Below are 25,046 nucleotides of genomic sequence, written 5' to 3'. Positions count from 1 at the left end.
TTGTTGGCGGGTTGTAGTTAAAATCCAAGGTTCCAAAATTTCGATAATATATTCTGGCATATACTTTATAGGCAAATAGGACTTCTCGACATGATATGATCGATCCAGTAGGAGCTATCTCTTCGCCAAAAAGATTGAAAAAGAATTTGGGAAAATAAGGAAATTAAGAAGAAGATTGATTTGATCTTACTAAATCATTAAATGGGACCACAATCCTAAAACATTCTGTACGATTAAAAGACTAACCCTCACTTTTGTTTTACACAATTAACATTCTTTCCAAAACCATGACTTATTTTTAGCAACTCATATATGATATGGTCATCGATTCTTTATACACTCTATAGATGTATTGGTTTGCAACACTCCTTGGGAAGGTCCCTACAAAACCAAAGACTTAACTTAAATGTTTTTTTCTTTTCTTTTGAAGTTCACATAGTTTTGAGTGTATTAATTAATTTTATTTAGAAACAAATGGAGTATTTTAATTAATACGATTCAGAAGGTGGGAGAACAAGCAAATTAACTTAATGCTGAGTTTGCGTATTCCTTTACCATTTTTTTTTTGGCTAAATTATTCCTTTAATTTATCTTCAGATTGAATGATCAATGGGAAAATGCTTAGAACTATCCGCGGCGATAAGATCCTGGTTAAAGTATATTGTCTTTGCTGCAATCATTATGAACAAACTAGTTTAAATGGGAAATTTTGTAATTCTCGCTTGTTGTTATTGAGAATATAATTAAGTAAATAAAAAAAATATTCTTACTAACAATTTATATTATTTGATAAGAACTAAACACACACTTCAACATGGAATGATTGAAGCAGACGGAGGTGTTGAATTCGGGGGCGGAGCCACATATGGCGAAGGGGGTATCTGAACTCCTTTCGGCGGAAAATTAGACTGTATACATGGTTAGTTTTTTTTTTTTTTTTTTTAATGTATAGGTAGTAGATGTTAAACCTCCTTGGGCTTCTTCGTATGTTTACGTCTTCATACTTTAAACCCCCTTATCGCAAATTCTGGCTTCGCCACCGGTTGAATTCAAGTATCAATAACATCCACTATTAAAAGGAATTAGTGTCCAAGTATTTGAGAAATAGGACACCTTCATGATTAAATTTTCTCTTAACATATCACGTGTTTAGGAGATTATTTTTGGAGACCATGCATGATAATGATATCTTACTCGTTTAGGTATCAAACAAGCTTTATTCCTAACACAGTGCTTGGACTTAAACTGATGAATTATGCAGCCGACGATATATTCTGATGTGATGTTATTAAAAGGCCATTAACAATTTACTCAAGTAAAGCATGTCTAGCTATTAATTAAGATAGTAAAGGGTAATTAAGTAAAGCACTTTTACTTATCAAAAAGGGGTTTTCATCATGTTTTTTTATCTCTACAAGCAATATCATAACTGCGCTATGCAAGTCTTTGGTAATTGGGGCTGCCAATCTCTAACTTACGTATTAAATTGGGAAAGGATTAGCTTTTGGGTCATTGGGTTCCGGGCTCAGCACCTTTGAGAGTGACGGTGTGAAAAAAACTTGATCAAATTGAAAAAAGGATAAAATTAATGTTGCTGTCCCTTAATTGCTTTTCCCTAAATGTTTTAATCAACTTTAACAGATTGCTTTAATATTAATTTTAACCAATTTTAGTAATTGTGATTTTCAACAAAAAATACTTATACTCTTATTTAAATTATATATAATTTTAATTTATCTCTTGATAAATATATAAGATGAATATCAAAAAAAAATTCAAAAACATTTTCTCTTGTCTTTCAAAATTATCAAAAAAAATTATTCTAATGAAAGGCTATTTATTCTCTTTCTTTTTGATAATTAATCTTTTAACAAATTTTAAACCTCTTGTTCATTCACTTGTTGCTCTTTTTTTTTCCCCACCCGGTGTCCTGTAGTCTCATTAGAACCCCCCCCCCCTCCCCCCCCCCCCCTTTTTTTTTAAAAGTAAAGTGATGTTTGCTTAGCTATCTCTAAAAATTATCGAGTTTAAGTAAATAATTTTTTTATCATAATTATGAGTTAATTACATTAAATACTCCTATAATATGATTTGATACACCCCTGTATTTTAATATCAAATATTACACAGTCTATACGATGAAAATTCCATATTTACACTCGCTATAAGGTATAGTCGTAACTAAAATAATTTTTTTAATAAGAGAATAATTATTTAATATAATTAACCCTTAATTATAATAAAAAATTATTTACTTTTCTCGGTAAATAGATCTTAGATTCGATAGTTTTTAAAATTAGCTAAGCAAACATTACTTAAAAAGGAGAGCAACAAGTTAATGAACAAGAGGTTAAAATTTTGTTAAAAGATAATTATCAAAAAGATAAGAGATTAAGTAGTCTTTTATTAGATTTTTTTTTTATATAATTTTCAAAGATCAGAGAAATGTTTTTGATAAAAAATTTGTTAAAAGATATTCATATTATATATTTATCAAGAGATAAATTAAAATAATATATAGTTTTATTTTTAAGAGAATAAGTATGTTTTTTGTTGAAAATCACAATTCTAAATTTGGTTAAAATTAATTAAAGCAATATGTTACTCCCTCCTTCCCATATTAGTTGTCCACATTGCTAAAAATATAAAGTATGTCCCAAAATACTTATCTATTTACAAAATCAAGATAGAATTAATTAAGTTTTTTCTATTTTGTCCCAAACATTAATTATTTTTTAACGTAACCAATATTGATAAGAGTGCAATTTATTGGAGAGAGATAAGAGCAATATAGTAAAAATGCACTTTTATTTATAATTTTTAAAGGGTGTGTAAAGAAAAAAGTGGACAAGTAATATAAGATGGAGAGAGTAAAGTTGATTAAGAGCCCGTTTGAATTGGCTTATAAGTGGTCAAACCAGCTTATAAGCTATTTTTTGATTTTTTTAGGTGTTTGGCAAAGCAGCTTATAAGCCAAAAAAGTGTTTAGAATAAATAAAAAAAATAAGTTAGGGTGACTCAACTTATTTTTTTTCTAATTTATTTTATTTGGATTATAAGCTATTTTTTATTAAACCAGCTTATAAGTTACTTTTTTTAATGTAAGCCAAAGAGACTCTAAAAGATTTAGGAAAAAGCAACTAAGGGAGAAGGACATTTATTTTATCTTTTTTTAATTTGCTCGAAGCTTTTTTTCACACTGTCTCACCCAAAGCTGCTGAGCCCGGAACCCAATGACCCAAAAGCTAATCCTTTCCAAATTTAATACGTAAGTTAGAGATTAGCAGCCCCAATTATCAAAGATTCGCATAAGCACAGATATTTATTGCGTTATGTAACTTTTTTGTATTAAAAAACAAAAGTGACAGATTATAATGGAGACGTTAACTCATTTTTATATAACGCACTAAAAATAGTGTGTTAAAGATATTTTGATAACTTCTTTTTCTCCTATGATATTTTGATCACTTCTAACTTTTTCCGGGTCATTTTGGTTCCGGACTCTCAAACCAGAAGGCTGTCATTTTCCTTCATTGAGCCAACCCAGTCAATAAGCAAATGACTACTAACTAATTTCTACTCTAACGATACATCAATCTTAGGCTTCTGTAATGTTCTGTTCTATGTCTACTACTCCTGACATTTTTAGTTTGCACTTACGTTAATTGATTGTCGTACGGTGAGAAATTGTGAGTTAGTCGAAGCTGAAGCTAAAATTTAAAGTTTAATTACCGTGGGTTCGTTATTAAATATTTATATACATTTAATGATTTTTTTAGCACAAACACAAGATCCAAGCAAAAGTTGCATTGAATTGAATTCATAAAACCCGTAAATAATTATAAATCTGCCCCGGGCTCGAGTGTGTTATATAATACTCCCTCCGTCTCAATTTACGTGACACTTTTTGCTTTTTGAGAGTCAATTTAACTAAATTTTGAAGCTAAATTGAATTAGATTAACTCAATATTTTAACATCAAAATTTATATATTTGAAAATTACATGAAAAGTACTATAAGTTGCAATTTTTCTCATATCAATTTAGTGAAAAAATACATCTTAAAATGGTGATCAAAGTTAATGCGAATCTCGAGAAGCGAAAAATGTCACATAAATTGGGAAAGAGGGAGTGGTACTTTAGTGCTAGTACTTATTTGAGTGAATAAGTGAGACTTAAATGGTTATTAGCATGTGATATATATTTACTGTCCAAAAATAAATGCCAACAACCCTATTTTCACTGGTTATTAGAAAATAATTCTAAATGGACGATTCTTCTTTTTTAATACAGTGGAGTAGAGAAGAGGTTACCGACATATCCCATCTCTTTTGGGTCATCTAGTCATTGAGAAATCGTTGTAACTAGTACATTGTTGAGGTTAGTTTCAAACTTGAACGCTGGTATAAAATAACAGATGAAACGATGCGTTTTTCAAACTTTTTTCAAGATTATATTGGTATTTTGTAATCTATTTTAGGGTAGTAAAAAATTAAATTACTTACTGTGTGAGAAAATAGGAAGAAAAAAAAAATCCATACATAGTACTCCTGAAAAGAGACGGACGCACCTATGTCTTTGCCTTGCATTGTGAAAACAAGACGAGGGAGACAAGAAACCTTTGTTGATTGCATGCTTCCATGCAAAGTGTAGACAGGTTAGGTATCTTATTCATAGAAACCTCACACCCAAAATTGACTCATTGCTATACTTTTCGTTTACAGCACGTATTGCCTTTTGCTAGCAACTTCTTGTTTCTATGTCCACCGTAAAGAGAAGCGTGGAAGATTTTTATGGGAGAGTACTCGATTTTGTAGTCAGCTATCACTAAAAAAAATAGTAGGAATTATTAGGTAGGATATTTATCGTTAATTTGTCGCTAAATAGTCCATAGCTAACATGATTTTTATTAATCCATAGTTAAATAGGATTAGCCACAAGTTGTTTAGCGATACAAAACCTGTCGCAATTTTTTGTGTAATGCCTTATTGTTATTTTAATTATATTAGAGTAACAAAGATTGGTTAAATACTATTAGAAAAATATTATTTTCTATTTAATATCTCAAAAATAAAAGGACTATTTCTAACAATCTATTTTATACATTAGTAACAGATACTTTGTATAGTTATTAGGTGGTTTTAAAGAATTAAATATCTTGAATTGACTGGGTGATCTTGATGATAAAACTGTTATTTGCCATCACATTTACTGGCATTCTAACGTTAATCATTTCAATAACCATTAAAGACATTTACCATATTTGACTATCTGTTTTAAACCTTCAATTTTTAGAATCTGGAAGAGACCATATGGTTGCTATATATATTACCTTGTGAGTTCATTTTTAAACAGGGAAAAACAAAGGAAAAATACTTCTCATTTGTATTGTTGGGTTTTCTACGAGAGACATATACATAACACATTTTTCCTTATAGATTATAGTGTGTTGGGGTTTCTACTTTGTGGAATCTTTGTTAGATTCTGGCTCCTAGTTTTGTACTAGAAGAGCTTGTTGAATCCTGGGGGATACACCCATACTGGGTGAAATATCCTTAAGGACAGTGCCATTGGCATGCCTCAAGCTACGAAGAATTCTCTACAAGTGTTCGTGATCAAGTATTTTCCTCAATTTTAGAAGAAGTTCCTACAAGTGTTCGTGATAAAGAGAAGTCCCTACAAATGTTCGTCATGAAGAAAAGTCCCTATACGTATTAGCGATGAAGTATTTTCCGTAAGATTTCCAACAAATACTACACAAAGAAGTTATTGTAATGTCATTTTTTCCATTCAATAATTGATTATGGAGATCCTTTCTGCAATATTTATTAGCCAGAGCTCTTTGAGTTTGGCTTTGTCAAGTCATTCTTCTTGAATTGGCTCATCATAAGCGAATAAGAATTCAAAGACCCCATACATGCTCTCTTCTTTCGGTTGAAGCCTCTAGAAATTTTGTGAGGTGGGCTTCTTATAAGCCAGGTGGCCATGACATGTCATGTCCCATCCAAAAATGAGATTCAAATTTACTTGGCACATGCATTGCGGGTTTAAAGCTTCATACAAAATTTGACTATAACATAGGAGCCAATATGATTATTGTCGAAACATGTCACCGGAACATGACAAATAATTAACCTTAATTTTATTGTATTACTTGTTTTGGGAAGGATTTATTTATTTATTTGCATCTTGTTCCACCTCTAAAGACAAGTTAGTATTTGATTTTTCCCAAAAGTATTTAATATTTTGTCACTTTAGTTGAATAATATATACTAAGCGTTCATCCATGTGCAAAGACAAGCAAGTTTAATATATCAAAGACTACTTAAAAGAGTAAAAAGGTACAAAAACTAGAAAGATGTTTCTAATTTGTTGCATAGAATACGTAAGGAGGATATATAACCTCACATAACCTCTCACAGAAGTATCTCCACACACTTAATGCTACTATGTTTTTTTCCATTAACACTCTCTAGTTTTGATTCTCAATTGATCATTTTTTAAAAAGCTTTGACTATATTTCGAGCCCCTAATTTTCTAATAATTTCTTTCTATTATTAAAGTGAACCTCTTTTAATGCAAACTTTCTTTACTGATCATTACTTTGAAGAGAAGCTACAAAAGTTGAAGGTCCTACAATCTTTAAATGTTAATCATCATAGATTTGCTTCTGAATTCCAGAGAAGATCAGATGGACTGCTCGAGAAAAGAAAAACAAAACATTATGCTCAAAATAGTAGAAAAAAGAAAATGAGGAAGAATGGGCCTTTCTTTTGGGCCAACTTGGACCACATTAATGCTTAACCATTCAACTAGTATGGAATTTAGGTCTTTCTGGTAGGAAGGTTTCCCTAAAAATAGTATTTACTGACCACTTTTCGCACTGCAGTTTCAAGGAAATTATCTTGAAATTTCATATGTGGAATTTGAAACTTGATGACAATCACTATTTTTCAATTAAAATGTCTAAAAAGTGGTTACTTGTGAATTTTACCTAACATTGTCTTATGCAGGAACCTTTAAAACATATTATCAACTTCGAATTTTAGTGGTAAATTAATTGAAAAAATAGATTAAAGGATCTGATGTGAAAGGTGAATGTGAGAGATAAGTTGAAAATGCAATAGTAGTTGAGGAATAAGATTAAAAAGATAAAAAGAACCCCTACGGAGAATTCCTTCTTCAGAAAAGTATTCTAATCCTCAACTGCATTTTTCACGTTGGTCTTTTTTAATATTTTATAAGAGTATTATAACATCAAATCAAGCATTATTATATATTTTAAATATGCTTCTTTTCTTAGCTTTAAAATTGAAATATGTAAAGAAGAAAACAGTGACATAAGGAGAACATTGGAGAATAATTGAATATGTGTGGTTATTGCATACATCTTAGCAGAGAATAAAAGTGTCACAACTGTCAGAGAAAAGCCCGACATATTATGGTACATAATGGTATCTTAATAGCCCATTGTACATGTGATGGAACCGTGTGGAGCCCAATAAGAAAGCCCTCCAGCAAATGACCCTGAAGTTGAATCCACTTGAAGCCTATTATGCATGCACAAAATGAATATCTTCACACAAACATTTGTTGAGAATGGCAATAAGGAGCCAGGATTTTAATTAAGGGGTGTCAAAAAGTTATAATTATGTTGCAACCTAGGATCAAACATGGGATCTTAGGGAATTTTTGCAAACCCCTCAACCACTATACTGAACCTTCTGCTTGTGTCAAAGGGTGTCAACACTGGCAGGGGAGGAGCCTAGAAGGGCTGAGGGGGTTCACCCCTTCGCGAAAAATTACACTGTTTATACATAAAAAATTATTTTTTATGTATATATAGTACACGTTGAATTCCCTTAGGCTTGTTCTTGTGTTTACTTTTTCATATTTTGAATCCCCTTAGCGGATATTCCTGGCTCCGCCACTAACAGTGGTACAAATATTTATAAAATTAAAATTTCACCAACCTATACAACGTAGTTTTCCGTCGAAGGGATGTCGCTCGACACCCCTCGAGCAAGGATAGCTCTGCCCCGACGATAAGATCTATGTTTTTCAAGTATATGCTCAATTAAAAGGGATCTTTACATTTTCATTCAACTGATTAAAAAAATTCCACATGCTTAACCATAATAATTTACCGTCGTTATCGATCTATACACACATTATACACTAATTACATATTACATACATGCTAAAAAATTTATATATAAAAAAAGGTAAATATTAGAACTAGCTTTTGTTATGGATTTATTTGACTATTATATAGTATCCCAATTAAAAGGCTCCCTTAGAAACATGGGACGACCCCACATGAATTTATATGATTATTGACCTTTAATTGCTAAAAAGCAAGTTCGATTATTTATTTTCTTTAATGTGGGATGTGGCAAGAAGTAGTGGGGTTTGCAGCTAACAGGTAGGCCTCGCCTGGCCATTGTAAATTGATTTTTTTCTCCAATAATTCTTTTTCATCAAAAGCTTTAATGCATTCAATCATCCAGGACCTCTAAAACTTTTATTAGCTTCATTTATGCCTGGCTCTCTGGTTATATGTTTAAGACAGATAATTTATGTTCTCTAGTTTTCAAATGAAGTTGACTCTGTCAGATAAAGTCACGGTGTTGGCAGAGGTTTTGTAATCTGCACCTTAGTTTCCTTTAACATTTTGTAATTTACAACCTTTTTTAAAAAAAAAAAAAAATACAACTTAGTTTCTCTTAAAATGAGTAAAGAGCGCAAATAGCAAGGAGGAAAAAAGAATATTTTCTTCTTTGAAGGGCAAATTGAAATTTGAGTATTCTATTTTTCCTTCTGACTAAGATCTAGTGCTATTGATATGGAAGGCCAGTATTGGAACTTTTTAATTGAATTTGTTCGAGTCCAGACTATAGTTTAGCTTACTAAAAACTAAACGAATCTAAATTAGAGAAACAATAATAGTCTTTTAATTGAAAATTGCAATGTAACAATCTGAGGTGGAATGATTATATTATCATCCAATATTTGTGGAAAAGAAGAGAAGCCTCAAAGTTTAGCAACCATCATACTTCCAAGTTCCAAGCTATTTGTCAAGATAACTTATCTCGAATTGATACGTGGAAAGACTTGTGTGCGAGCCCAAATTTTAGCAAAATGAGACCATAGACTATTGTAGACTGTAGAGTGAAGAACAGTGCTGGGCCAATAGTCTTTCTTCAGCACTAATTGATGCAAAAACCATGAATGATTTTTGAGGCCCAAATTAAAGGATTGAATTGCATTAGTGGATCATTCGTCTTCAGAAGCTTTGCGGGGAGGATTGGATGGTGATGGGCCAATAGTCTTTCCTTAGCACCTATTGATGCGAAAAATATGAATGATTTCTACGCTCAATTTAAGCACCTTATGAACTTAACAGTCGAATTGCATTGGTGGATAATTCGTTTTAGGCTTTGTTGGGAAGATTGGAACTTGTTCTTCTACTTATATTATTTACAAAGCATAGCTTTTCGTTATTAGGTGCTGATGAATTGCTAGCATACACATCATGTAATTGGGAAAAAAAAAATATGTAATTGGAAAAATGAACAGAGTAGCTGAGTATCTAGGACGATTAAGAAGAAATAAGTTGCATCCGAAGGATCAAAGTGAACTTGATGTTCCATTCTTCATCTTGTTTCTTTTTATTTAACCATTCAGTATTCGAAACTCACTGACCCGACTAATTCAGATTTATTCGGCGTCGAGCCTATTTGAAGGGGAAGCTCACCCTACTGGCAATTTCTTGTTCTTAAGGCTCAAATCCGAAACTTTTAATTAAGAGTGAAGGAATTCATTCCATCACACAATAAACCTCTTGATGGTAAATTCGTCAACTTGTGAATTAGATGAGGTTCTAAACAATTGAAGAAAAAAAAAAAAAACCACAGAAGAAGTGTGACGAAATTTGATATTGGACAAGCAAGAGGTGATAGTGAGGTAATAATGTTTGGAACTTTAGGTCACGGTTTGTATATTTTAGATAAATATCAAATTACAAGTTTTGTTTTTTTCAATAAGTGGGAATGGCCCCTTCAATAGAAGTAACGAGAAGGAAGAAGGAGACCCTTGATGTGAGTTGAACTTCGAACATAACTTTGTGTGGTTGCAACCAAAATATTACAAAATTCATTTCACCAAAAAAAAATAAAAAATCAAAGAACCCTCTAACAGTCCCACAAAAATAGAAATAATATCATGACTTGGAACTTGTGTCCCAATTAACAGACACTTGGAGATCCCTGGTAAAATCTGTTTTTTCTTTTTCTTCCTAAAAGAAAATAGGCGCTTATGAAACTTGTGCCCAATAAGATATTTCTAACAAACTGACAAGTGATAGATCGCTCAAGACAAAAATCATTTTTGGTGTAGGTGAAAAAAATACCTAAAAATCAACTGTTAATTATTCGGAGTATGAAAGGGCCACGTATACGAGCAAGAAAGACCACTATATCATCCAATTGGCCACTACTATTAATAGCTTTCGAGATTCATTCATTGTGTTGCTTTAATTAGTTTGACTTTGAGTTGAAAAATCTACGTCAACAAAAGGGTCTGGAAACTGTGAGGTGCAACTCCTCTAAATATTGATCTCATCCGCAAGGGGAAATATTTTCAGAATGGTCAAAAGCTACGACTAGAATCACAATAGGTCGAGGTTTAAGTGTTACTAATCTTTCGACTGTCTTTGTTAGTGATCTGAAGAGAAGACAAGACAGATTTGAGTTTTATATTAATATTGAGGGTGTGTTTGGTATGGAGGAAAACATTTCTCAAAAAATGTTTTCTTATTTTCGATTGATAAATTTTTTTGAAAATATGTTCTATAGAAAAACAAGTTTCTTAAAAGTGAGGAATATGACTGTCTATTGCCCTTTTGTTTCCTGGAATAAACTTAGCTATTGTGCATTGGGAAAAAAATAGAAACAGATAGGTACTTTGGTCTTTTTGATGAATGGCCACTAACGATGTTAAGTTTGTTTAGGGTTTATATGATATAAATATAGTAAGTATTGAATTTTAAAATACAAGGAATGTCTTCATAAGTGAGTAGGAGGGACAAACCGGCGGCTCAGATCATATATGGGTCGAAAACGGGTTAAACAAAAACGCATAAAATATCCGACCCGTTCATATTTAACACGGATCGAAAATGGGTTAACTAATAAATATGGATATAATATGGATATCCATATTACCCATGATTTCAGAAATAGTTAGGTGAGAACACAAGTTAAAAGCCCTAATCAACTTATAGACTCCGAGAAAGCAAAATCTCATAAAAAATAATAAGTAGGCAAATAGATATTGATAATCCATATTATCCATCTGGATATCCATTTTTTAGTGAATAGGATTCATATTTGATCCATTTTTATATGATCAGTTATCCCGCCCATATTTAATGGTCGGATTGAATGGTTTTAACCATTTGGCCAGCCATATAGTGAGATATAACACAGATATGTCCAATTTAAATTACTTTAAAATTTATTACTCCTACAATACAGGGGTTGTTTGGTTTGGATATGAGGGATTAGAAACAGTTTTACAGAGATTAAGGTTATAAAGGGATTAGTAATGTAGGGATTGTTACATAAGGATTAGGTTACGTTGGAATTGTAATGTAAGGATTATTTCTTGTTGGATATTTAACTAGTAAATTTGTCCGTGCTTCGCACAATCCTGAAAAACCTAATTAAACTTATAAAACATATCATTTATATAATCATTCAAAACTATAAATAAATTAAAGATTCAAAATAGATCTCAATTTTATTATTAATACAAAATTTTATTTTCATTACTCAATGACTTGGTTCCTATGAATTATATCAATAAAAAAAGATTTTGTTTTCCTTAAATTAGCACCAATCACTATTAATTTCATGTTGTAGTAGTAATTTTTATATTGCATCTCTTTTCACAGTAGTAACATTTTATGTCAATAGAAAGGATGTATAAACATTTGTTTGCGGCTTATTTATTAGTTTTAGGAATGTTGTTTGCAGACAATTTTTAGGAATGTTGTTTAAATATTTGCCTTCAATATTAATCTTACATAAATTATCTATTCATTAGTGTCGGAACCTCTTCTCCTAAGTTAATCATACATTTAGCTTAAGGCATTTGTCACTACTAAAAAATATAACTTTTACCGCATATAAATATTAAATGAAAATAACATAATTTGTATTGTTGATAAGTTAAAGCCATAAATTCACAGGATGAAATTAGAAATTAAGAAGTAAAAAGAAAAAGAAAAATTAGAGGGAAATAAGAGCAAATTAATCATGTAGATGTAGTTATAGCCCCGATCCTTTCACTGAGAGCATAGATCTGAAATCAAAAACATAATTTCTATTATTGATAAGTTAAAGCCATAAATTTATAGGATAAATTAAGAAGTAAAAAAGGAAAAGAGAAACAAATTAAATCACGCAGTTATAGCCTCAAATCTCTCGCTGAGAGCATAGACCAAAAACAAAAAATATAAGAGATCAAAATCCCCAAAAGTTATAAAGTTATAATCTTTTAAGTACAAAATAAAGATATTTAAGAATAGAAAAAATTGGAGTTAGTAATATTTGAGATTCGAGTAATTCTTCTCCGCATTGTTAAGGATTAGAAAGTTGAGTAGTAAATAAGAAACAATAACGAATATAGCGTCAATATGAAAATATTATCAAGCATAATTCAAATATGAAATAAGTATTACTGCCTTTCTATAAAGTTAACACTGTTTATGATGCTGTAAATATTCGAATAAAAAAAAATACCAAGCATGCTATTCATATTTACGCTGAATACAACACATCCATTCTGGATACCACTGTACACTAATTACAAAAGATGTAAAAATAATATGTATACTCACTGGCAAACTCGAGTCAAAGCCGTTCACTTTCAAGTTCCAACTTCCAACCCATGTTTTTATCCTCCTTTTTTTCCTGGTTGCTGTTAACAATGTTTACTGTGAAATTGAAAGACCAAACATCTATAGATATCTGTGGTTTTGCCTTTTGAAATTCACAACGTATGGCAAAATTATGTGAATGATGAATTGTTTGCATCAATTGTAACCTTAAATGCTAACCTTATTACTATTGTAACTGTTTCTTTAGTTAAGATTTATGAAAATTATTTAGGGCCGGTTTAATTGCCACAATTATTACAACCATTACATCTTTACATTTTTAAAAGAAGGCAACAAATAATTTTTTAATAGAAAAATAAGAGGAAAAGCTCAAAAAAAGGAGAAAAAAGATAAATAGGAATGGTGGTCATAGAGAGGTGTCACATCACTTTGTCTTTGCCTAGCTTTATATTATATATAGATTTGATGGACTATATTATATAATTAACACTGTCTAATTTAAAATATTACTGGAGTTTATTTCTTAGAAAAATAAGGACCCGTTTGGCCATGAGAGTTTTTCACCTTTTTCGGAAAATTATTTCACTTTATTTGAAAATCAGCGTTTGGCTATGAAAATTTCAAATACAACTTCAAGTTGTATTTGGAATTTGAAAACACCTAAAACCTTTTTTTCACTTTCAATACATTCTCAAACAATCAAATATTTTTTGCAATAACTATAACCAAACACAACTCCATCTTCAACTCCAACTTCAAAATTTCAAATAAAGTGAAAAATATTTGGTTTTCATGGCCAAACGCCTGCTAAAAGTTTCTTCACTATTGTGAGGGCTAGTTTTGGCATTTTGATATTTTAATAATTTTTTGTTTTTTCCTAAATAAATCCGAATTCATGCCAAGTATTATATGCATGATATATTGAATTTTGTATTACACATCCAACAATATAGTACTCCCTCCGGATAAAAAAAAGAGTCCACTTAGCAAATCAATAAAGAATTAACCTTGTTTTTTCATATTTGCCCTTATTAAGTGTTATATGATCAAATCTCAATGCCTATTTAATTAGGGGTAGTTTAGTCAAAATATTTACTTTTGTCTAATAATTAGTATTTTCTTAAGGGGTGTGCAAATGGCTAAACTGACTTTTTTTTTTACCACGAGGGAGTACTCTATATTATAGAGAAAAGGACAAAAATGGTCCCTTAACTATGATAGTAGGTTCAAAATAGTCCCTTAACTATACACTTAACGGTTTTAGTCCTTTAAGTTTGTTACAAGTTAACAAAAATGGCCCCTTAACTATGAGAGTAGGTTCAAAATAGTCCCTTAACTATGCACTTAACGGTTTTGGTCCTTTAAGTTTGCCATAAGTTGACAAAATGGTCCCTTAACTATGGGGGTTGGTTAAAAATAGTCCCGTAAGTATGCACTTAACGGTTTGATAATGTCATAAAATGGTGTTTCGAAACACAAAGACCGACGGACTCTATCGATTAAATGAGGGAATCCATCGACTAAATAAAATACACTAGACTTTAGAAATAAATTAGAAATAGCAGAAACTAAAAAAGTTGTCACTACAAAAAACAAGCGAGAAAAACGATGGACGGAAACCGATGGATAAAATCGAGGGACACAATTTTTTTTTTTTTTAATTTTTATTGTTTTTTACGAATACCAACGGAAGTCTATCGGTTATTTTTGAGGAAAAATGCGCGGAAGTCCATTCTATAACCGACTAACGTCCGTCAGTTTTGTCTCGAGTTATTTGACCGATCTAGAGTTCTCACTAATTTTTCCCTTTTTTTCATAGCTCTCGTCAAATCTAACAAATAGAGTTCGATGAATATTTTGTCGAGACTAAAACTGTCAACTTATGACAAACTTAAAGGACCAAAACCGTTAAGTGCATAGTTAAGGGACTATTTTGAACCTACTCTCATAGTTAAGAGACCGTTTTTGTTAACTTGTAACAAACTTAAAGGACTAAAACCGTTAAGTGCATAGTTAAGGGACTATTTTGAACCTACTATCATAGTTAAGGGACCATTTTTATCCTTTTCTCCTATATTATATACCAACCAGACGGCAACTCAAAGGTTGTTTATTTTTCGACAAATTGGAGGAAAAATCAAGATTCCAAAGGTTAGCCAAAGAATCGCCGTCCCTAAAACACGTCCACATTCTCACAGCATTTTTCAGCGTCCAAAAAAGAAAGAAATAAAGAGGACAGAAAATGAACACGTTGGAGGAACAGAGGTCACAAGCCCCTCTTCATCAAACTATAGAATCCCAAATACCCAATAGGAATACATACGTGTTCACAGAATACTTGGGACCTCCTTTTGATAACGACTTTCCAAGTTTCCAGTATTGCTTTCACTGCTTCTCCTTTCACCACGACACCTTTTTTTTCTTCTTCAAAAATTAACCTAAAACTCTCCCCACTTGAATGTTGTGAATCTCACTTTCCTTTATATATTAAGTGCCTCCATTCCCTACCCCTAGCCTCATATCATTATTAATAATCTCAACACTGTCAGAGGTTATTTATTCTTTCTTTCTCTCTTCCCCCATAATATCTCCAAGAATCTTGATTTTTCTGCTTCATTCAATGGCCCCCTGATTATCCTGTTCCCAAGTATTCTTTTCAGGATGCAAGTTAAACTGCTAAAAATGGAAACTTCCTGCAATTTCTCCACTTTGGCTCCTAGCTGCCTCACTCGTCAAAAAAGATCCAATCTTTCTTCTTTCATTGGCTCTGTTACTCTCTCCAATACCAAGAACCGCACCTTTCTTGATTCCATTTCCTGCACTAGTAGTAGTGGTGGCACAAAGTCTGTCACTACAAGGAGAAGAAAACCCAAGAATGGTGGGACTAATAGTGCTGCCAGCAAAAATGTTAAGACTAAAGAGATCCCATCAGCCACAACAAAAGGGTCATCAGGGAAAGTGACACGTCAGCAAGAGTGTACACAAGCAGAGAAGGAAAGTGGGCCCTCTGATGTGCGAGCATTGAATCAAAATGGTGACCCAATGGGGAGAAAAGATTTGGGAAAGTGTGTAGTGAGGTGGTTATCACAAGGAATGAGAGCTATGGCTTCAGATTTTGCTACAGCAGAGATGCAAGGAGAGTTTGTTGAGGTTAAACAGAGAATGGAACCAGGATTGACTTTTGTTATTCAAGCTCAGCCTTATCTTAATGCTGTACCTATGCCTCTTGGTCTTGAAGCTATTTGCTTGAAGGCTTGCACTCATTATCCTACCCTTTTCGATAACTTCCAGCGTGAGCTTAGAGACGTTCTTCAGGACCTTCAGAGGAAGTCCTCGGTCCAAGATTGGCGTGGTACTGAGTCATGGAAGTTGCTTAAGGATCTCGCTAGTTCAGGTGAAATTACTCCATTGGATTTCATTTTATATGACATACAGTCAAACCTGTCTATAACAGCTTGTTTGTTCGATATTTTTTGGCTGCAATAGTGAATAACATAACATTAAAGATTAGTTCCGCAAAACAACATGGCTGTTATAATGAAATGTTGTTATAGAGGATGGCAGATGACTGCTATAGAGAGGTCTGACTATACTTGTCCGGAAGGTTTATGTATATATTCACGTACTCCTACTATAGTAGTAGTAAAGGGAAAAGATTAATCATTGATTAAATATAAAGAAACTACTCTTTCTGTTTCGTTGTACACGTATACGATGATGTATGACTGTAAATAGAGTTTATGAAGCAAAATAAAGACTCTTGACACGCAAATATATATAACAGCCAATAGCCCTAAACTCTTGTGTTTGAATCATGTCATGTTATGTCATCCTATAAGAGCATTTCGTTACGGGTTAAATGACAGTGATAAAATCACATAGCTTCTAAATATAGAAAAGTGTCCATCTTCTTGAAATAGATGAGAAAGCAAAGAGGTTCGTGTAAAATGGATTGGAGGAAGTATTAGATTCTTGAAAGTTGTATAAAGCAATATAATTAATAGTATGGTGTCAAATATTTTAGGACATCAAGGTAAATAAGAGTTTTCTATAGATTTAGAAAGGAAGAACATGTTTGTTTGGTTTTCCCTGACACTGTTTACTTGCAGCTCAGCATAAAGCCATTGCAAGGAAGGCTTCTCAACCAAAATCTGTTCCTGGTGTAATGGGAATGGACCTCGAGAAAGCCAAAGCCATTCAGAGTAGGATTGATGATTTCACCAATCGGATGGCAGATTTGCTTCATATCGAAAGAGATGCTGAATTAGAGTTCACTCAAGAGGAGTTGAATGCTGTCCCTGCACCCGATGTTAATTCTGAGGCTCTGAAGCCATTTGAATTCTTGGTTAGCCATGCCCAACCTGAGCAGGAACTCTGTGATACTATCTGCAATCTGACAGCAGTTAGCACATCTATAGGTGATATAACTTTCTTTAATCTCATCGATGTTTGTCAGTATTGAATTTCTTCATTTAATTGGGACGTGTTTTTGCTTTACGACACACAGGATTAGGTGGAATGCATTTAGTGTTGTTCAAATTGGAGGGAAATCACAGATTGCCTCCAACTAACCTCTCACCCGGGGACATGGTTTGTGTCAGAAATTGTGATAGTAGAGGCGCTGGTGCGACTTCTTGCATGCAAGGATTTGTGCATAACCTTGGGGAGGACGGACGTAGCATCAGTTTGGCTCTTGAGTCACTTCATGGAGATACTACCTTTTCCAAGCTCTTTGGGAAAAATGTTCGCATTGATCGCATTCACGGATTGGCTGATGCAGTCACATACGAGGTATATTTCCGTTCTTCAATTCTGCCAGGTGAAACTCTTGTTGGAGTCACAGTTTAAAAGAATATGTGGAAAGTCATGCGGAATGGTGAAACTAAATGGTTAGGTCAGAGGAGAGAGTTTTAGTAGACAGTTAACCTAATTAATTTAAACGAGGCAAAACTATAAGGGGCTACCAAGTCCATCCCAAGTCCCCATTGTTCTTCTTTGTTAATCTTTCGTAGGAAATACTTACTCCACCAGTGATCCTCGACGTTTTGGAGAAAATATGTGCAATATTTGTGTTATGTTGTTGAAAGGAAAGACTTCAGGATTAGCTTGCTTTCTGTATCCGTTTAAATTAAGTTGTTTTCTGGATGTGTTGTTAAATATCAAATAATGCAAGTCTATACTTATAGCTTGATCCTCTTCTCTTTGTGGACAGAGACTTTGGTACTTATATTGTCTAAGTTTGTTTTCGAGAGAAGCTCATACTTCATTTCCAAGGTTCAGGCCTAACTTTGAAAAACTTAAGTAGCTGATACTTCTTTTTTTGATAAAGTAGTTTTTTTTTTTTTTTAATTTGGGACAAACTTGCTGTATGCAAGCAGTGGTTAGAAACTCATACTTAATTTCCAAGGTTCAGTATAACTTTGAAAAATCTGGGTATCACTTCTGCCACTATGAGTGTGGTGGTGATTGGTACTCTAGAATCAACATTATATGTAGCGCTTTGTGTTTTCATATCATTCAAAATATGTCTTCAGCATTTCTTATTTCTTTCCTCGCTTTTTGATTGGCACTCTGAAGCTTTACAGGCCCTTAGGGTCTTAAAAATAATTCCTGCCTGCCTTTGCATATGACTGTTATTTGTTGAAATTTGTGTACTGCCATTGGTAAATGAGAAGTCTTCATTATCTGCTGGTTACTCTATATCTTCCTTTATCACCAGAGGATTTCCTGTGCTCTGTTGTCTTAGTAGGGAAAATGACTTGTTGTACTCCTTGAGTTAACAAGGATAATTGACTTGTTTGTGGAGTAAGAGCCGTATTTGACACAGCTATAAGATTGAGTTCCAGACTGTTAAAAAAACTATACAATTAACTTCATATTTGACTCTTTATCTTTGAGATGTTTGCTGCATTAGTTTTTTGATAGACGTTGCAGAATGTTTACTACAACTACTGTCCTCTATTAATATTGTTCATTTCGGAAATAGTAATTAGGTGCTGCTATACAAATGTTAAGATAGATTAGAACATTTTATTCTGTTGAAATAAAAGGTAAAGTCATTTTTGAGAATTCCTGAGTTCTGATTAGGTATGAGGTGAACATAATCTATCTTAGAATGTGGTATTCACCCCTTTGTTTTTGGCAGCGCAATTGTGAAGCCTTAATGATGCTTCAGAAGAAAGGATTCCGGAAGAAAAATCCTTCTGTAGCGGTGGTAGCTACACTTTTTGGAGACAAAGAAGACCTTACCTGGCTTGAGGAGAATGACATGGCAGATTGGGCTGAAGTGGAACTCCCTGATTCTACGGACAGAAAATCTTTTGATGCTTCCCAAAGAAAAGCAATTGCTTTAGGTTTAAACAAGAATCGACCTATAATGATAATTCAAGGGCCTCCTGGCACAGGGAAGACTGGTTTGCTGAAGGAATTGATTTCTCTTGCTGTAAAACAAGGTGAAAGGGTGCTTGTAACTGCACCAACAAATGCAGCTGTGGACAACATGGTTGAAAAGTTGTCCAATATTGGACTCAACATTGTTCGGGTTGGAAATCCTGCACGAATATCCCCTGCTGTAGCTTCAAAATCTTTGGCTGAAATAGTGAATAATAGGCTGTCTGATTTCCAAGCAGAGATTGAGAGGAAGAAGTCAGATCTTAGAAGGGACCTGAGGTATTGTCTTAAGGATGACTCTTTAGCTGCTGGTATACGTCAACTTCTAAAACAGCTTGGAAAGTCCATCAAGAAGAAAGAGAAGGAAGAAGTGAAAGAAATCTTATCAACTGCTCATGTTGTGCTTGCAACAAACATTGGGGCAGCTGATCCACTAATTAGGCGGCTGGACGCATTTGATTTGGTTATTATAGATGAAGCTGGCCAAGCAATTGAACCATCGTCTTGGATACCAATATTGCTCGGAAAGCGTTGTATTCTTGCAGGTGATCAATTCCAGCTTGCTCCTGTGATCCTTTCTAGGAAAGCCTTAGAAGGTGGTCTTGGAGTTTCACTACTGGAGAGGGCAGCAACTTTGCATGACGACATGTTGTCGACAAAGTTAACAACACAGTACAGAATGAACGATGCCATAGCTAGTTGGGCTTCCAAGGAGATGTATAGTGGATCTTTAATATCATCCCCAACCGTTGCGTCTCATCTTCTAGTGGATTCTCCTTTTGTCAAGGTATGAATCGCATTGCATTGGCTGCCATTTTCACTAGGCATATAATTTTTTTTTTTTTTTGATAACCGTGGTGTCGGGGCCAACTTACATGCACCTCGACTAATTCCATGGGATACCTGCTACCTCCCACCAACAACAGGTGCCAGGGGAAGAAATCACCGAATGTTTTTTGTCTCTGCTGGGATTTGAACTCATGGGATACCTGCCACCTCCCACCAACAACAGGTGCCAGGGGAAGAAATCACCGAATGTTTTTTGTCTCTGCTGGGATTTGAACCCGACACCTCATGGTTCTCAACCCACTTCATCGACCACTAGGCCACACTCGTTGGGTGCTCACTAGGCATATAATTTATATTTGGGATTCTGGTACCTTGTTCTACTTTTTGTTCTTTCCACAAGTACAAAGGAGGACGTAGGCTCTTTTCTTTGTCGTTTCCGTAACGTAAAGCTTAATTGCTTTTCATGAATTTCTTCATGCATGTCAAGTATTAAATAGGAAAGCAGAGGTGTAGAGCTCAACTTATAGTGCAGAATATCTGTGCCATTTGCAATGTTCAAATAGGACGACTTCTACAGTAAAAAAATTACCTTTTATGTGTGATTCTTTATAGTAATTTTTATATGGACATTAGAAGATTTTTAAAGTAATGGCTGTTAACTCTATGTTACGCATAATATCGACCGCAATGTTATAATTTCAACCTCCATAAGAAAGAATAACTTAACTAAAGATTCTAATGCTTCATACTGTACTAACCCATCTTATTTTCCAATTGTTAGAAAGAAGACACTTTTAATTATTTATCTAAGATCTGCAACATGATCTTTCACGTGCAGGCCCAATTCCTAATCTAAAATTTAACCCTTAACTAGTATATTGGCCTAAACTCCTAACTCGCATAATGGTCTTTGTAGATATTCCTTAATATCGTCCATAAATTTGAATTTCTCTCTTCAACATCTTGTTTATTGATTTGGTACGCAACACATACTATGCTTAGAAATAAAGTTGTTGTTGAACCCTTTCTTGTAGAGTTACCATTTTTGACATGTGCTAGGTGCTGCATTTTATTGTTCTTGGCACTGCCTCACAACATTAGTCAGGGTTATTTGCCTGTTTGAAACTTTAGCATATTGTTTGACCAACAAGTATATGGTTACAGAAAGCATGATTTTAGTTCTCGTAATTTCTGTATTCAGCCCACATGGATTACGCAGTGTCCGCTGCTATTGCTTGATACGAGAATGCCTTATGGAAGCTTATCAGTTGGTTGCGAAGAGCATTTGGACCCTGCTGGCACTGGCTCCTTTTTCAATGAAGGGGAAGCAGAAATTGTTATTCAACATGTATTCAGTTTAATTTATGCTGGTACGTGCTCTTTATTTTTTTGTTTTCTCTATGATTTTTTTTTAATTTAGATTTGGGGAATTTACATGTACTTTCTACCTTTGTTGCTTCATATATCATAAATCAGGATAGGTTTGTTAAATTAGTACTCATCAGTTATCTTATTTTATCTTCTGCAGGTGTTCCCCCTGCAGCCATTGCTGTGCAGTCTCCTTATGTCGCTCAAGTGCAACTACTTAGAGACAAGATTGATGAGATTCCAATGGCTACTGGCGTTGATGTTGCAACTATTGATAGCTTTCAAGGCCGTGAAGCAGATGCTGTGATTATATCCATGGTAAGCTCTTTCTTTCCATTCTAATCTCTGCCTTGATAAGGGTCCTTTAAGTAATCAGTGTTATTAATTAAGGGATTCGAAGTGTCCTAGAGGAAATTTCGTGGTATCCTCTGGTAATTAGTGAAAAAACAGTAATATCTGTTTGAATGCTCGATTGCTATATGCTAAGTTATTTGAATGGGATGACTATACATTTCACTTTCATATCACTTGATTAAGTAGTTAAAGCCATTCCCCAAACTGCTACTTTTAGCAGGGAAAAATAAAATCAATCTGGAAATTTGCAGCTTCAAGTTTTTGTTTCGTACAGGCAGTTTATTCAGTATGCTCAATAGTCTCCATTACCTTGTATTAATTAGTGAAGATGGAGGGAATATAATGGAAAGAAGGAACACTCAAGGATATGCCAGTGCCACAAAAAAATTATTTCGAACCTAGGAAACGAGAGAAGAAAGATAAAACAGTCATCAAAAGGCTCTAATACATAATTGATTCCTCCAGAAAACCAAAATAGAATAATGGTGTAACGCCCAGCGAACTTTGACCAGTGACTAAAGGACTTCAAGCAGGAATGATTATTTTTGCCGCTGATTTTAGCTTCTAGGATCTGGGGATAGTTTAGGTGACAAAAATCTCTTTCTTCGATAAGATTATAGTTATGATTATACTCCTGCAAGGGGCTTCCTATTTATCCGCAGATAACTTCACATATTGGAGCAATGTTTCCACACTTATTATTTAGACCTTCAAATTTTTCTTGTATAGTCATGGCACTGAGCCTATATAGGGACCTGTGATTTTACACAAAAAAATTTGCTGAAATAATTTGACATGGCAAGGACGTTCAACAGTAGCTTAGCTCAACTGTTTCAAGAATTGATCAATGTACATTGTTTAATTATTGAGAAAGAGGATATAGAAGTGCATGCTTATATAATTTTGCTTGATAATGTCCAGGTTCGATCAAATAATTTGGGAGCCGTTGGATTCTTGGGAGACAGCAGGCGAATGAATGTTGCCATAACAAGGGCACGCAAGCATGTAGCAGTCGTCTGTGACAGTTCAACTATATGCCACAACACATATTTGGCCAGGCTGCTTCGTCATATTAGGTATTTTGGCAAAGTAAAACATGTTGAACCTGGCAGCTTCTGGGAATTTGGCCTTGGTATGGATCCAATGTTGCCTAGCAAGTTAAGTTAAAAAGAGTTCACCAAGATTGACTTTTTAGTGCTTCTTTCCATCTGGTGACTGACTGAGCGGACTCTCAGATACAATGATGCCCTGGTTCGGTCTGCAAATTATATATTCAGTTGCTTCAAGCAATTGAGCTTTTTGACCAAGACAACAAAGCTCGGGGTAATTTTTATTTGTATATATAATTCAAAGAAAAACTTTGTGAAAAGTGTAAATATATATTCATACAGCTTTAACATTTATACGATTCTTGATTGTTTAACTCCAGTTAATGATTTTCTTTGTATTTGAATCTGTCAAGATTATATGTATAAACAAGGATGAATTTCATTCACTGCAGGAGTTGTTCATATATGAAGTACTTTTTGGGAGCTTTTATCAATTGAAAATAAAGTCAAAATGACCGTGAAACTTTCCATAAGCAAAAACTTCTAGTATTAAATAAACTTGCCTAGCTCTAAGTTAGTGCTGGACCATAGTGAACAAAAACTTCATTATGTCCTTATTCTTTCCTTTTGCATAACATGTAAAAGGATGTTAGATGAGCAGAAGAATGTTCAAGTGTGTTAAATTGCAGTTGGAGGTCAGATAAAAGACTTGCATTCAGAGTTTAGTGGAGTTAATGTGCAGTTAGAGATCAGATTTTCATTGTTTCTACTCCTGTGATTGATGAGTTGGTGATGGAGCATATGACACACACACACATTACATATGGTGATAACTGATACTACCTTAGGGAAACATGATTACTGCCATCAGAAACAGAGTTGTGGGGCAGGAGTAAGGGTAGTAATAGAGCGGGCTAATCACTTTTCAACCCTGTAACTGAAATAACCATTGTCCTGCAGAAGTAAAACTTCAAAACTGTAGCTATTTTTCAATTACAAAGGTTGAAAAGTACTATTTCTATATTTTTCCCCGAGTAAGGAGACGAAGAACGAAGGCAAAATGAATGTTACATAAGCAGAAGAATGTTCAAGTATTAATGATTTCTAGAACGCTTGCAATATTTAGTAGCGGAGACACGTTACCCAAGAAACATTCATTAAACATGTATATAAATATAATATTTTCGAAACGACATGTATCCAACAGACCAACAGCACTTGATTGTAATACAAAGTGAACATCAACTTTGAACGAGGAGTAATGCATTAAAATCTTCAGTCTCATATTCAAAACTACACCAAACGTAGGTATCAATAAATCTTGTGAGTTGTGAACACTACTTGACTGCATACAATGTAGCAACAAAGGCAGTGGGGATGTAAAACAAGTTATCTCACAAGACGTGCCGCAATTGCAGTAGGTCTCTAAATGTTCAATGTGGGATAACGTGTTGATGATTTACTGGAGTAAGGTTATTCAATTGGACATGCAAGGCAAGTTGATGACGTACCAGTTGATACATTTCATAGTTTCTGAAACGCATTTTTCTTATTCTATTGCTGTTCAAACCAACCAACTTCTTGTACCCACTCATTCTGCATTTCTGTTTGCTCTATCGTCACTTTTTGACAAATGTAAGCAACAAGAAAATTGGGTTTTACACGTATGCGTTAGCTGCGCCTAAAACCATCTGACTTTTACTTTTTTTTTTTTTTGTTTGTTTGTTTGGTAAGAAATTTGTCTTTTCCACTTTAATTCAATACTAGAAAATTAGCAATATTTTCAAATGCATCGAAATCCAATGAAAATCTAGCAATTACACACGAGTAGTTGCGTAGTGCTAATACGCTGCCACCTGCCAATCCACAAATACTAATATAATCCATTTTGCAGTTTCTCCCTAGTTTGCCCAGATCGTTAGAGAGGCAGAGAAGTTAGGACTTGGGAGCAACTTATGTCAGACGCAGGACTATATGTAATGACTCTGCGATATGTAATGACTAACTTTAATACAGTATATAATATGCTCCATTTTGCCCCCCCCCCCCCCCCCCCCCCCACCAAAAATAAAATAAATGTTGGCTACCAAAAATGGCTGATAATTCTTCCAACTTCAAATACTGAGCAAATGGTGGAATCCAAATTCTTTCAAGTACTTATTTTTCATCAGATTTTCACCCCACACATGGTGG

The 25,046-nt window shown here is 33.8% G+C and overlaps 1 protein-coding gene across 2 annotated transcripts; it reads left to right on the top strand.

The window, feature by feature from the left end:
- The first annotated feature begins 15,228 nt into the window (after positions 1 to 15,228).
- On the top strand, positions 15,229 to 23,299 carry LOC132632283 (uncharacterized). 2 transcript variants are annotated; one of them, XM_060348162.1, is made up of 7 exons: positions 15,256 to 16,297; positions 17,013 to 17,321; positions 17,411 to 17,694; positions 19,049 to 20,080; positions 21,284 to 21,452; positions 21,611 to 21,768; positions 22,726 to 23,299. In XM_060348162.1, exons 1-7 carry the CDS (start codon positions 15,565 to 15,567, stop codon positions 22,969 to 22,971), a joined length of 2,931 nt encoding a protein of 976 aa, XP_060204145.1. In that variant the 5' UTR covers positions 15,256 to 15,564; the 3' UTR covers positions 22,972 to 23,299. The 2 variants fall into 2 exon arrangements, with proteins under 2 accessions (XP_060204146.1, XP_060204145.1); XM_060348163.1 differs by lacking the exons at positions 21,284 to 21,452; positions 21,611 to 21,768; positions 22,726 to 23,299 and adding an exon at positions 20,220 to 20,684 and having other exon boundaries at positions 15,229 to 16,297.
- Positions 23,300 to 25,046: the final 1,747 nt, after the last annotated feature.

Source organism: Lycium barbarum, chromosome 3 (assembly GCF_019175385.1).
Source record: "Lycium barbarum isolate Lr01 chromosome 3, ASM1917538v2, whole genome shotgun sequence".
In the NCBI taxonomy this organism is placed as follows: domain Eukaryota; kingdom Viridiplantae; phylum Streptophyta; class Magnoliopsida; order Solanales; family Solanaceae; genus Lycium; species Lycium barbarum.
The sequence above is the reverse complement of the archived record's forward strand: the minus strand, read 5'-3'. Positions and strand labels throughout refer to the sequence as shown.